Source organism: Sorex fumeus, unplaced genomic scaffold, assembly GCF_029834395.1.
Source record: "Sorex fumeus unplaced genomic scaffold, SorFum_2.1 ptg000099l, whole genome shotgun sequence".
Taxonomy (NCBI): Eukaryota; Metazoa; Chordata; class Mammalia; order Eulipotyphla; family Soricidae; genus Sorex; species Sorex fumeus.
In genome coordinates this window covers 9,025,811-9,040,668 of record NW_026606156.1, presented here as the reverse complement: position 1 = coordinate 9,040,668, position 14,858 = coordinate 9,025,811, and the positions used below count along the sequence as shown (strand labels likewise).

Genomic DNA, 14,858 nt, shown 5'->3' with positions numbered 1-14,858 from the left:
GGAGTCCCGGCAAGGACAGCCAGGTGCGGGGGCAGGAGACTGCACTGTTCTCTTCCCGGGAGCTGGTTTTTATAGTCTCTGAGTCTTGGCCGTTGATAGGATTACACGGCGCTAGGGGGCCAGGTGGTGGGTGTGACCCCCGCCTACTAAGAATATAATGTATTTTGTGGGGCCACATTTGGTGGTACTCAGAGCTTATTCCTGGCTCTGCACTCAGAGATCACTCCTGGTGGGATCAGGGTGGGGCATATAGGGTGTTGGGGATCAAGTCTGAGTATACCACATGCAAGCAAATGCCCTACCCACTGTACTATCACTTTGACCAGTCCCATATGCTTATGATTCTTACTGCTTAAATTGGAAAGTATTCTATGTCAGGAATCCATAGCAGTATGGAATGGGGGAACATGAGGCATGATGGTATGACAGTGAAAATAAAAAAAATAGACATTATTAAATAAGGAGTCAGGTACATAACTCAGCAGTAGAGCACTTCATATGTCTGGCTTGAACTGTGTTGTGTGTGTGTATGTGTATGTGTGCTTGTGTGCATGAGAGAGAGAGAGAGAGAGAGAGAATAATAAAAATTCTTAGAGCCAAGTATACAAGGAAGAATATGTCTCTTAGAATATTCTTAGAAAAGTCTTAGAAAATGCTCTTAGAAGACTTACACTGGGCCTCTTAGTGCTTACCACAGGCTGTGTTCTTTACATCGACTGCACAGAGAGAAAAGGCACAGGAAAGAAATAGTGTAACTAGTAGGACATTTGTCTTGCATGCGGCTGACCTGGGATCAATCCCAGCATCACATGCAGTCCCCTGAGCCCACCAGGAGAGTGATCCCTGAGTACTGAGTCAGAAGTAAATCCTGAGTACCTCTAGGTGTGGCCCAACATAAATAAAAAGGAGACACAGGAAACCCACCCTATATACACCTCAGCCTAGCCCTGTACTGTGAATGCAGGGATATGGGGGGAGACTGAAAGAAAAGATATAGATCACAATTAAAAGGCACAAAGTAAAATATTTCCATCTGCTGTCAAGAGAGTAAGATAAAATATAAAAACACAAAAGATAGAGCAGGAGATGAGCACAGAGTTTGCATGGATCAATCCCCAGAACCCCAAGTTCCTGGGAGTACCACCATGAGTGATCAAGCAGTGAACCAGGGTAAGCCCCTGAGCTGTGCTTGGTGTGGCACAAAACAACAAAAACTATAAAACATAACTTGTGGATCAAGTGATTAGAAAAGTTTTAGATACAGAGCTGTGGGTTTTCTGGCTGTTGAAAACTAAAGGACTTTCCATTAGGGAAAGAGATGAGAGAAGCATTCAGCTAACAGGATCGTAAAAGCAAAACAGGAAGGCAGAAGTGTGGATGGGAGATCATGAACAACTCAAACTGGAGACAGGAGTCCATGTGGGGAGAGAGAATGGGCAAATACAGAGAACCTGAAGTAGCAAAACAACAAATTTGGACTTCATCGAGGTGGCCATGGTAGCTACTGAAGGGCCAGTGGAAACATGATGAAAAGAGCTCTCAAAAGCAAGCCGACAGAGGTGACTTTTTCACCCTTGGTTTTCATTACTGCTCCTCCCCTAATAAGGAAGTTTAGGCCTCGTTCCCCTACTCTCTTATTCCCTCTGAAATTCTAGTACTAGAGAGACAGATTTATCCATTATATCCTATCTCTGAGCAGCTTCCCTTGACCTCCAGGAGTTAAAGTGTAGGCCCTCTTGGATGTTGGAGACACTGTGGGATTGTGACCATGAAGACCTGGAGGGATGCAAGCACTTCTGCATCCCCTGAACTGTCCCATGTGTGAAGAGCTGCTGTCTGGGTGAGAATGAGCTAAGAAAGGGACCTGAGCAGTAGGAACTACCCAGAGGACCTGAGGGATGGAGAGCAGCAGCAAACCCTGGATTTCCAGATGGGGTAAGGGGCCAGGGACAACACACAGTGCCAGGGAACTGGAGACAGGTTTAGTCCACTAGCTTAAAAATGGCAATGTTGTTTTATACATACACAGGTTTTCTAAACAGACACAAGCACATAATTCACAGGGAAGGAAACATTTATTTTCCATTCATCTTTTGAACACAATTACACTCAGTTTTCTATGAGTGTAGGAGGAAATTGATCAATCCTTCCAGTTCACAATTTCAAAGTTAAGGTTCCGAATAAGACAATATGGCAGCTAATTAGATATAAATGAAGTTTTCATTAAAGGCTAAAAGCAGTCTAACCTCTTAAGGCAAATATATATAATCTAGGCTTTAGACTTAGTAATATATAAATGAGCCAGGCTTAGACTTCATTTCATTGTACTTCAGTTAACAATCACAGAGCAAGAAGCACCTCTCTGTTCTCCTACATCGGTCATTCACATGCTAGTATGAATAAGGCATTGTGCAGACTCTACAGGAGCAGTGCGGTGAGTGTGCTGGGGTAGGGCGGTGGCAGGCACAGTGCAGGGTCTCTCTCGGGTGGTGGCTCAGCTCAGTCATCTTCTCCTCCACAGAGCAGCAAGAGGGCTTTCTTATAGTCCCCAGATGTATCACCCTGAAACAACAATGTCCTCCTTAAGCACTCTGCCCATATTCCCGTCTATGGGAGTGGGTGGGGGAAGGGATGGATAGGGAATCAGAAAGCCTTGGGCCAAATTTTATTGTTAGCATGATGAGGAACCTAGACCCCAGCCCTCATTTCAAACAGGTTAACACCAGAGGTGCAAGAACTGCGAGAGACATATATGGACACAGAATGCATTTGGGATGTCCTTGATATGGTTATATTCTTGCTTTGTGACTGCAGAATGTACACCAAATGTGCTCATGCCCTTGAAATAGTCTCGACCTTGCTTTGCCTTGTAAATGACATGCCTGGAAATTTCTGCTTCTGTATTTGGTTCCCATCTGCTTTCAGACGGTACTTCCACCATCAGATATCATATAAAACTGAATCCCCACCTTGTCCAGGGTCCAGTTTTCAAGCAGGAGCTCTGCTTGGCCCACCAGCATAATAAACCTGAGCTGTTTTTTGCTAGTCACATCTGTCAAACCCCTGAAATTTAGACTTATCATTAGAGTCAAGTTCTCTCAGCCATGACATGAATGCTATAATATTTTTCTGTTATGGATTTCTAAACATCACTTACATAAAAGTTCTACTACCTTAATCATGGAATAAAGAGAAGTGGCAAAATTCTTCCTAAATTCCTTCCTTATGTTAAACAGATCAATCTCACTCCTGGACACCACAACTCTGATGAGGGTATGATCATCTGTTCCAGCTCCCTTTAAGAAAGAAAAATAAATTAAATGGAAAGAGAGGTACATTGTTTAAAAATAATATCAGGTACTGCATCAAAATACCCTGAACAGGGGTGAATCAATAAAGCAAATCAATACTAAAGAACTAAACAAGTTTTAAGGAGGGAAAAACAAAACCCAAAGTCTATCTTTAAAACAATCATTGTAAAAGGACAATAACAGAGAGAGAAATTAGTTTAATAGACAAGTCAAAGTATTCACTTACTTTCATTGCATAGTAAAGTGTTTCTGCCAGATAGGCAGGTATGCTTCGAATCGATTTCACTAGGAAAATAAAAAATACAATGGTTATTTTGCAATTTTTCCTTTCAAAGTATTGAAAAAATCAACATCAGATTACTTCTCTATGTAAACTTTAACAACCATTTTCAATCTTACTCTAGGTCTCTCCCATTAAATTATTAGACATGTTCTTTTATATCTACAGGTTACATAGGACAGCATTTTTACTATCTTCCCCAATGCTTAATGAAAACACTAACATAAAAAGTATCAATTTTGGATTATGTTAAGTCTAGTAGAAAACAAAGAACCGTTTTCTATTAATGGCCATTTTCCATTAATGGTCATTAACTGCAGGTACAAATGAAAGTCTACCATTAATGAAAATTGATTTGAACTCAACTTAGATTATTTTCCAAAAGATGGATACCACTATAGCTTAAGCATAGCACAAAGAACAGGAACAAAGAGCAAAGGAAGTTCACTTTAACCTGTAAGAAAATTAAGATCACTGGGAAAGAAAAAACTAGATTGTCCTTGTATTTGGAGAGAATATATTACTAAAATAGAACAGACAAACTCAGTTCTCTAATGTTTTCATTCTATTTTGAATATCTAATTAAAATAATATTTGATCTGAAAACTACCACCACCATATCTTCCATTATTATGTCAAATATTTTTTCTGGTGAAATTTTTCAGTCTGTTTAAAACTTTATGAAGACAGTACTTAAAAGAATACGAAAATTATACAGGCATCAGAAATAACATTTATAAGCCTCTCAAATGTTTACTCATAATAAAGGACTAGTTTTTGGGGGCTGGAGCGATAGCACAGCGGGTAGGGCGTTTGCTTTGCACGCGGCCAACCCAAGTTTTATTCCCAGCATCCCATATGGTCCCCCGAGGACCACCAGGAGTAATTCTTGAGTGTAGGGCCAGGAGTAACCCCTGAGCATCACTGAGTGTGACCCAAAAAAAGAAAGAAAGAAATGAAAAAGAAATGAAGGACTAGTTTTGTACAAAGGCCACACTCAGCAGTACTAGGCTGAGAGTGACCACAGGGATTACTCCCCAAAAGATTGTGCCTATTATACATGCCTGATGGATCACTAATTCCAAGCCCAGAGCTGTGATGCAGAGAGACTAGGAGGCATTCATTTGAAGGCATTTGGGGGCCACAGGAGCAGAGGGTAGGAAGGGAACAGGGTATCAAGGATAGTGAGCCATGCACATTAGGTATGTGCTCCATCCCTTTGAAGCATATCCCTGGCCCCCAAACAGTAATAAATTTAATGCAACTTCAAAGATAACTTTGTGTGTGTGTGTGTGTGTGTGTGTGCACATGTGGTTCCAGGGATCTCAAACATTTAACGGTCTCAAACATTTAAGGAACACTTTCTACCACTGAGCCAGCATCTCAAAAATTATTTTTAAACAACTGCTTACTATTTTCATAGAATTAGATAAGCTTATCACTTACCATTTCCATAGGATTAGATGGGTTGGAAACTACATGTTTCTAACATCAAACCAGATTTTAAGAGTTATCTCAAGGAGCTCACTGCACGCAAAAAAAGCAAGAGGTGGACCCAGGTTCAATCCCTGGCACCACATTGTCTGCTAAGAACCACCAGAAGCAGCTCCCTAATACAGACTCATGAGTAGCTGGGCACAACAACCACAAAAAAAAAATCAGGTCAACCTCCAATTTTCATGAAAAACTTTTTCAGATACACTTTTAGGTAATAATGTAAACATTATAAACATTCTAAGATTACCTACCAACAGCAAGGAGAAGTTGCTCCAAATTACCAGAGGTCTCTCGGTCAATGGTTTCCTCAATCTGAAATCCTGATATGGTCATGTATTTGTCAAACACTAGAAAACAGGAAAGTCATTTCTTATCATGGAAGTTTCATGCTTTCCAGAAAAAAGATAACTGAACTATATATTATCCGGCAAAAATGCAAACTTCCCTTCTCCCATCTGGCAGAACCCTGACCTTTTCAAAGCATCAATGCATCAATCTGAGTGCCCCCAACAATGGGTTAAACTGCTCTTTGTTCACTGACTTCCTAGTCTCCTTATTAGCTACATCAGTGAGACCTTTCTGGAAGGTCATCTTGCTGGAAAGGATACTAAAAAATATTTCTTTCCCTTTAAAAACTCATACAGCTATAACTGCTTTTACCCCTTTCTTTTCTTTGAGCTTTGAAAAGTGCTGATGAATGATAAAAACAGCATATCAATGAAGTACTGAGCAGGAGCAAGAAACAAACAAACAAAGAGTAGAGGAGTAGAAAGACAAAGCTTGGATACTGATGAATTAGTCAAGGGGTCCTCCTTACAGAAAGTCCAATTGTTATTTATGTATTTATTCATTTGGGTTTGGGGGCCACACCTGGCAGTGCTCAGCAATGACTTCTTGCATTGTTAGAGGACCATATAGTGGTGCTGGGAATTGGGCCAGGTTCAGCCAGCCAAAGTACATGCATACAAGGGAGGTGTCAAGTGCTGTGCCTCCTGAACTCTCTCCAGTCCAGAAAGTACACTTTTAAAACCCACTATCTGGGGGCTGGAGCAATAGTACAGCGGATAGGGCACCTGTCTTGAATGCAGTTCAATCCCTGGTATTCCATATGGTCCCCTGAGCAACTCCAGTAAGTCCTGAGTGCAGAGACAGGAGTAAGCACTGGTGATCATCAGCTGTGGCCCCAAAACAAAACAAGCTAAAAAGCCACTATTTGTAGGATTTCTGTCACTTACCACTGAACTAATAAGCACAGTACAAGAGCTGAGAAAGAGGTGGAGAAGAGAGATCTTGGTTACTACTGTCAAAGGAGATCCTTGCAGGGAGATACAGCTGGGAATAGCATAACAGTGTAACATCTCTTCATGCTCAGTATTTCTGATTTTACAAACTACAAGAGCAGCAGAAAGAACTGAAATTTCTCTGCTGAACATCAAGGAAAGTATCTATTTGTAGTATACATATTTTACCACTCACCCCTTCTCAGGTGAGAAACACTTCTTGTTCCAAAGATTGTGATAAACTTTTCCTCATCGGTTCCCCATTTCAGCTCTCCGGCCTGAAACAGAGCCTGTGAAAATTTAACATTAATTAATAATCTGTTTTACCACTTTATTTTTTTCCTGATTTTCGTTTGTTTTGGGGCCACACTAGGCAATGCTCAGAGGTTACTCCTAGCTCTAAACTCAGGGATCACTTCTGGTAGTGCTCAGGGAACCATATGGGAAGATGGAGATCAAACCCATATTGGCCTCATGCAAGTCAAGCACTCTATCCACTATATTGTCACTCCAACCCCTCATTTCCACATTTTTTCTTAAACACTGAGATTCATGAAGTTGTTCACAATACAGTTCAATATTCCAATACCAGTCCAAACACCAAAGTCCCCTTCCCTCTACCAATGTCCCCAGTTTTCCACCTACCCTCAAGCCTTCTCCCTTAGCAGTCAAAATAGTTTCTTTTATATTGCTTGATGTAACATATGGAGCGATGGCTGGAGCAATAGCACAGCGGTAGGGCATTTGCCTTGTGCAAGGCCGGCCCACCCGAGCCGGGTTCAATTCCTCCACCCCTCTCAAAGAGCCTGGCAAGCTACTGAGAGTATCTAGCCTGCACGGCAAGCATATTCGATATGCCAAACACAGTAAAAACAAGTCTCACAATGGAGACGTTACTGGGCCCGCTCGAGCAAATTGATGAACAACGGGAGGACAGTGCTACAGTACTACAGATGTAACATATATCTCATAATGGTGTTGTTAAAGTCATGCTCTGAGGATTTACTGGGCTGTTAGATGTGATCTGGGCCTTCTGTGGTACTGTTTTCATTCACTGAGCTTAGTGGCATCTACTCAATTTTCCCATCTAATTTTCTATGCTTTTAAGTGGCTGTCAGCTCTGTGAAATATGGAGGTGATACATAGCCACGCAATTTCGGAGCTTTGGAACTTGGACTGCAGGTGTCTCTGTAGCATTTCTCTGGTGTCTCTCCAAAATCAGTCCTGAAGATGGGCTGTTTCTCTGGCAGTGGTGGGAGCCAGATGTGGGTAGGTGGAATGCTGAGCGTTTGACAGGGGAGGGACTTGGTCTGGCCCTCTCCCCTAAAGTTACAGAGATCTGACCCAGTAGCAACTGGGCGTACTTGGAAAGACTCAGTTGCCAGCATCTCACCACCAGAGCAAGAGCCAGATCTCATTTCCACTTTCTTAACTACACTTGTAAATACTCCCTACTCTGAAACTCTGCTTATTGAGTCTGTAGCTACTTTGGAGCTTACCCCTAAACAGTGTGCCCTAGAGGAAGAATGAATCAAAGCAACAGAGTCACACAACAGTTCACGGCTAGAGGCTTCCTGTACAGCTATAATTACTTGTGATCTCCAAGGAACAGTGGTATGGTAGCAGAAAGTTCTGATTATAACCCTAATTGTGGATATATCCCATCTACAGGCTGAATTTCTGTTATACTTGCTCTGAGCCTGGTCACTAACACAGGATAGGTAGTAAAATCCACATTTTCTCACTTACAAACAGGACTTAACTAAAGTTAACTACAAAGAATTTGTGTAGGCATGGGAGATGGTTCAAAGGGTTGGAGCACATACTTTGTATATAGGAACCACATGTTTGATTCCTGGAAACACATGAGCCTCTAAGCACAGTCAAGAATGATCTCTAAGCAGTGAGCCAGGAGGAGCCCCTGAGTATCACCAGTGTGTGTGTGTGTTTGGGGGGCTGGGGGAGGTGGGGAAGAGGAGGAGGAGGGGAAGGAGGAAGAAGGGGAGGAAGAGGAGGAGGGGGGAGGGTTGTCCAGTCTCTGGCAGAGGAAGCTTTATGAGCAGTCTCTCCTGGGTAGGTGAAACTTCCCTATGGGCCAATGGAACAGGAGAGGGGAAAGGCAGAAGTAGCTTTGAATGCAACTGGTGTGGTGGAGGGGGGTGGGGGTCGGGAGTGACACTTTGTGAACAATTTTAAGCAGAAAAACTTTAACTCTGACTCTTTAAGTGAACAACCTGCCTTTAAGAGTTAATTTTCTCCCCATCCTCTAAGAGTTTCTCTCCAGAGAAGGTATGTAACAAAGATTGGGTATAGGAAGAAGTAAAATCAGTTTAACACATTAAAAATGTAAAGGGTTGTGGCTGGAGAAATAGTCCAGTGGGTAAGGCACTTGCCTAACATTCAGCCAACCACTTAAGGTAAGACTCCAGCATTCCATGTCTCTGAGTACTGCCATGAGTGATTTCTGACTACAGAGACAGGAGTAACCCCTGAACATCTCGGGGCATAGCCAAAACAAACCCTCCAAACAAAATCACCACCCTCCCCACCCCTGGCAAAGAGGTAAAAGGATCAAGGAGATGGCCAAAGGACTGAAGCACATGGTTTAAATTCCTGGCACTACATGGTCCCCTGAGTAGCACCAAAAGTGAGCAAAAAACAAAACAAAATTAAAAACATGCTGTACTAGTAAAGCAGTAGGGCACTTGCCTTGCACAAACCAGACCTGGGTTTGATCACTGGCACACCATACAGTCTACCAGGAGTGACCCCTGAGTACAGAGCCAGGGGCAAGTCCTGAGCACAGCTGGGTGTGGCCTCCAAACCAAAATAAACAAACAAAAAAGTGAATTATCAACAAAATGTTCAACTCCCAGGTGGAAGAATCACTGCGGCTTATTAAAACTATGAAAGAATAGAAACCCTCTTAAAGCCAAGTATCAGTAGAGAAAAAAAAATTCAAAAGTTTATGAAAGGGCCCTTGAGTCACCTCAGATTAATCTCAGCTAAAAAGAAAAAAAGGAAAGGTAAGATTCCCACTGGTGGAGGGTGTGCTGGACTGGTGGGGGGGGGCACAACAGTACAAGAGATAGGGTGTTTTTCTTGCATCTTACCCACCCAGCACTTAGGAGTAATCCCTGAGCACAGAGCTAGGAGTAAGCCCTAAGCATGGCCAGGTGTGGCCCCCAAAAACAAACAAACAAAAAAGACTACTACTAAAGTAACAGTCCAGCTGCTCTGGCTTTGAGAGCCAACAGGGTGTGTTTCTTTTTTTGTTCTGCTTAGATTTGATTTGGGGCCACAACTGGCTTGGGAGCTGTTCCCATCTGGCACTAAGGAACAAGGGGGTAGGGGGGTGGCCGTGGGGGATGGGGCACCAGGCACTGAACCCAGGGCCCAACACATTCAATCAAGAGCTACACTGCTGGACTACATCCCTCGCCTTTGTTCTAAGATATAACAGAATGCTTTCAACACATTTAGTGGAATAATAATAGTAATACTTTTGTTTTTTGTTTTAGGGACACAGCCAGCAGTACTCAGGGCTTACTTCTGGCTCTGCATTCAGGGATCACTCCTGGAGGGTTCACGGGATCATATGGGATGCCAGGGATCAAAATAGGGTCTGCCACACACAAGGCTACCCACTGTACTATGGCTCCAATCCCTATAGTGAGACATTTTAAAGAAACGAAGACAAATAGGCCCTGGGACTAAGTAAGAGTATGGATTCTATTCAAAGTATATTTGGTTTGATTTGGTTTGTTTTGGGGTCACAGCTGGCAGTGATCAGAGGCTATTCCTGGCTTGCTGTTTGGGGGCATTCCTGGAGGAACACATGTGTTACTGGGGAATTAAACATATGCCTCCTGCTTGCAAAGCATGTGCTCAGTCTATTGAGCTATATTCTGTGCCATGAAGGGTCATTTTAAAGGAAGTTTCTAAGGCAGCTTTTATATGCACAGTTCTGTGTAGGGTGCTGAGTGATCGTAACCACCATACTGGACAGAGTATCCTCAGCTCTCAGAGTGGTCTGAAGACCAGCCTGGTCCCAAAGCTTGAGAAATGCAGACTCCCAGGTCCCACTTGGAAGCAGGGGACAGTAGCTGCAAGGTCAGGTCAGACAAGTGCCGCTCCACTCTGAATACTCGGAGAAATCAATAAGAACAAGATTCTCTCCTTCCCACTCAGGAGCATCAATGCTCACATTGCAGCCCCATCACACTTGGAAATCTGCCCACTGCCTGCCCACGCACACGCCCACCAGCTGTCATTGGAATTTGCTGGAGTGGTTCCACCTTTGTTCCATCTGACCCTGAAAAAGCACTCAGAATTCCTCTCCTGGGACACACACTGCTTCCTGTAGAGCCAGATTACTAATGTCCAAAAAGCAATGTCACTGGAAATAAGTGGCTCTAGCATTTTCCATACAAGAAGTTATCACATGAGGTGGGTGCTCCCATCTCAAGACTGCTGCTTAGAGAAAGAGGGCTTTGGGTGAGAGAGGCCCATCAGGAACACATTCAGTGAAGGTTTGCTTGTGTCTTGAATGCCTGTACTTTCTTCATCATAAGAAAAGGAACATTTCCCCCTGGACCTTAGAATACCTCCCCTTAGAAAGCCCTTTACATGTCTGCAGGAATGCAATCCCAGGTCTACTGAGTGCCTCTGGCTACACTAAGAGAGCTCCATGTTAGGGCTGGAGCAATAGTACAGCGGGTAGGGCGTTTGCCTTGCACGTGGCCAACCTGGGTTCAAATCCTAGCATCCCATCTGGTCCCCTGAGCACCGCCAGGAGTGATTCCTAAGTGCAGAGTCAGGAGTAACCCCTGAGCATCGCTGGGCGTGACCCAAAAAGCAAATAAATAAATAAGAACCATTTATTAGAGAGAGAGAGAGAGAGAGAGAGAGAGAGAGAGAGAGAGAGCGCTCCATGTCGAGAAGCAATGACAAGGTAAGTCTGAAAGATACTTCAGTCTCCCCCATCGGAGCACCTAATATATACGGAAGCAGCAAATCTGAGGACTGACTCTGGAGAGGAATCAGCTGAAGTAGGGGGAGAGAGGAGGGGAGAGAGGCTGGAAGTGTAAGAAAGCAGAAAAAAAAAAGAAGCTTGGAGGACCAACTTAAGGAGCCTGGGGTTTTCCCTGAGACTGAAGGGAAGGAAACAAGGAAGAGTTTAAAGGTTCCGAGCAGCAGCATTTTTGGAGCCTTAGGGCAGTGAGGAAGGTGCTTGCCTAGCAAGAGGCTGACCCAGGTTCAATCCTCAGCACCCTAAATGGTCCCCCAAGTCCACCAGGAGTGATTCCTGAGCATAGTCAGGAATAAGCTCTGAGCACCACTGGGTGTGGCCGAAAAACAGAAACAGCAGCATCACATAAATGGCTTGCATTTTGTATACGTTGAATGAGGCACTAGTCCAATGCTACAGACAGCCAACCAGTAAACATTCTTTCCCTTCTTTTGGTTAAGATTAAGAAGTTTGCTTAATCAAGCATACCAAAACAAGGTTTATGGTGGAAAACAACAGGTTTTATTCACCTGTGGGCTGGGTTCAGGCAGCAAGGGTATCTGAGAACATTAGGAGAGAGTCCAACAGGCAGAAAAACAATGAGGTTGAATCACAAAGTGCCTTCAGTACCTTTTATCTCCCCTCCCTGGATGGGCTTCCCAAGGAAAGTCTTTAATTCCCCTTCCCAGAAAAGTTGGGAGCCCTCTCCCCAAAAGTTTCATGCAGAAAGGTTTTGGGGAGTGAGAGTTCTTCCCTGGAAGGATTTCTCAAGCATGTCTCTCAGATACAACCAATGGCTTGAAGAAGCCCATAGGTGACTAAAACCTGTTTGCTTTCTAGCCATAAACGGTTTTAGTGTGCCTGATTAAGCAAACTGTCAGTATAACACTCCCTCTCTCTAGCCAGTCAAAGCAATGATGGCATTCTGAGCCAATGAAAGCTGACCCACCCCCAAAGAACAATATTGTTCTCCTCTTCTACAGTAGCAAGGTCCAGATCACATATTCAGTTATTATTAAGAAAGAACAGTCACCTGGGGGAATGAACATGGCTCTTCCTTGTTTGATGGTAGATGACTAATTATTAAGAATTGTGAATGGGGGACAGAGCAATTGTATATGAGGGAGTATGCTACAGCAGGTAGGGTGTTCGCCTTGTATGTGTCAACCCAGATTCGATCCCTGGCGCTACATATGGTCTCCTGAGTCCCTACAGGAGTACTCCTAAGTACAGAGCCAGGAATAAGTCCTGAACACCACCCAGTGTGGCTGAAAATAACAACAACAACAACAACAACAACAACAATTGTGTAGGGACCAGAAAGTACAAGGGTTTTGAAGTGCTTGCCTTACACAGGGCCAATTTCAAATTTCATCCCCAGCATATATATATATATATATATATATATATATATATGATCCCCCAAGGAATGCCAAGATTAATCCCTGAGAAACATAGGTATAGCCCTCCCCCCCCCCCCCAAAAAAAAAACCCAAAGAATCAAGTACTGGGCCTAAAAGACAGTTCTATGCTATGTAGGAGGAAAGCCCATTTCAATCATCTGGTTCCCCAAAAACCACCAAGAGCAATCCCCAGTATGGCAGTATGTGGTCCAAAAAGTCAAACATATTAAGTATTACTTACCTGAGCATCTTGTTCAACCAGAGCTTCATCAATTCCAGTATCAGGGTCTCTATTGGCCTAAAAGAGATAATATTTCAATTAATTATTTTCATTCAGAAGGAGAAATGATTACATTTGAAGGTTATTTACATAAAGCTTTTCATGGATTTTTAATTCTATCGGGGGGAACAAAAGGACAGAGATCTTCAAAAAGAAATTATGAGTCAGCTACTAAGAGTTTAGGCCAATACTCAGACACAGACACAGGCAGCACAATCAAAGAGAATAAATGATTATAAGAATTTTAAGAGTCCTTACTTGAATATAGTCAGACAAGATTGGACTTGGACTCTTTGTTGTTTAAAGTTTTCTGGGGAATTTTTGTTTTGTTTTGTTTTAGGGCCACACCAGTGGTGCTCAGGACTTATTCCTGACTCTGTGCTCAAGGATCACTCCTGGTGGTGCTGGGAGGATCATATAGGCCCTGGGAAATCAAACCTGGGTTGGGTTGGTCACATGCAAGGCAAATGCCCTACCTTCTGTACTATCTCTACAGTCCTGGCTACATGCTTTTTAAAAAATTAAATTGTACACAGTTTCCAACTGATACCTGAAGGAGAACCACCAACATCCTCTGGTAGTAACCTGAAGTGTCCCCCACTACATCGTCTTCCAGGCTTGAACCATATTCTGAAACAGAATAATTTGAAATCAACTTATACCTTTCTTCAACTGGAAAAATATAACTTTCCCTATTACCTAAATGGAAGTGACATAAAGGAAGAAGATTTGATTACCATGAATGTTCCTTCTCTATTCCATCTCTAAATATCCTGGAGACTATAAGCAAATGCTTTGAGTGGCAAGATGAAAACAAACTGAAGCCTCCAAAAGCAGCTATCAGGCCAAACACATGACTTGGTGATTCAGAAATGCTATCAATAAATGCAGTTACAATACCATCCCTTTACCGGCATACATCTCCCACCACCAATGTCCCCAGTTTCCCTCCTGCCACCTCCCCATCCCCAGAAGGCACTTTTCTTCTGTCTTTCTCTCTCACTCTTTTTCCTCTGAAACCCAATCATCAACAACTTTGTAACTGTGTATCTCACAGTGAGTCAATTTAAAAAATGTAGTTACTAATCTATCACACATGGTAGTACTACAACACTTCTAAAATACTTCACTTCATATTTTAAAAAATTTTTTTGCTTTCTTTCAAATGTTTTCATGATTATTTTCCAAAGATCTTCCATCCTCTGTTTTCTGAAAATATTATTTGGGCATGGCCATTCCTTCCTCCTAAGATGATACTTTTCCTCTGACCTCAGCATTAATTACAGATTTTTTAATATATTTCTTCCTACATCTTCTTGCAACTATTCAACAGAAGATTATAGGAAAGAGGAGGATCTGATCCAGAAGTCTAAAGCTCTTCCTCCAATTCTAAAACAGCTGCTAGTAGGGTGAGAGAAACATTCCAATGGGCTAAGTACATACTTTGCATGAAGGAGGCCTGAGTTTGATTCCTAGCCCATGATCTCCTGAGCACTTCCAGAATAATAAACCCCCGACCTATGAGTCAGGAACATCAACCAGGACTGTCGGGAGTGGCCCAAAATTCAATTAGCTGCTACTGAAGGAAAGTACATATTTCTCTAGGGCATTTAAATATTTAATCATTATTTGAAAGCAGGCAAGATTTAAAAGCCTACAACCTCTATTTTAAAAGCTCCAAGATTTACACATTTATTTCAATGAGTTACTAAAAACAAAACCCTATAAGAATATTCAATTTCTTCCTCTAATGGTACCTATCAAATTCTTTCGAGTATTTCTCCATTCTCTGATTT

General features: G+C 42.6%; 1 protein-coding gene and 1 pseudogene across 1 annotated transcript in view; one reads left to right on the top strand and one right to left on the bottom strand.

The window, feature by feature from the left end:
- Positions 1-675: 675 nt before the first annotated feature.
- LOC130042385 (uncharacterized) lies at positions 676-769 on the top strand (annotated as a pseudogene).
- Positions 770-2,062: 1,293 nt separating this feature from the next.
- Positions 2,063-14,858, bottom strand: part of ANXA5 (annexin A5) — a 29,453-nt gene continuing 16,657 nt past the window's right edge. The window contains exons 7-13 of the mRNA XM_056134507.1: positions 13,613-13,692; positions 13,024-13,080; positions 6,565-6,658; positions 5,340-5,435; positions 3,538-3,596; positions 3,174-3,296; positions 2,063-2,562 (exon numbers count right to left, since the gene is read on the bottom strand). Of these exons, the coding sequence (XP_055990482.1) occupies positions 2,500-2,562; positions 3,174-3,296; positions 3,538-3,596; positions 5,340-5,435; positions 6,565-6,658; positions 13,024-13,080; positions 13,613-13,692 (572 nt within the window). The 3' untranslated portion in view covers positions 2,063-2,499. The remainder of the gene's footprint in view (positions 2,563-3,173; positions 3,297-3,537; positions 3,597-5,339; positions 5,436-6,564; positions 6,659-13,023; positions 13,081-13,612; positions 13,693-14,858) is intronic.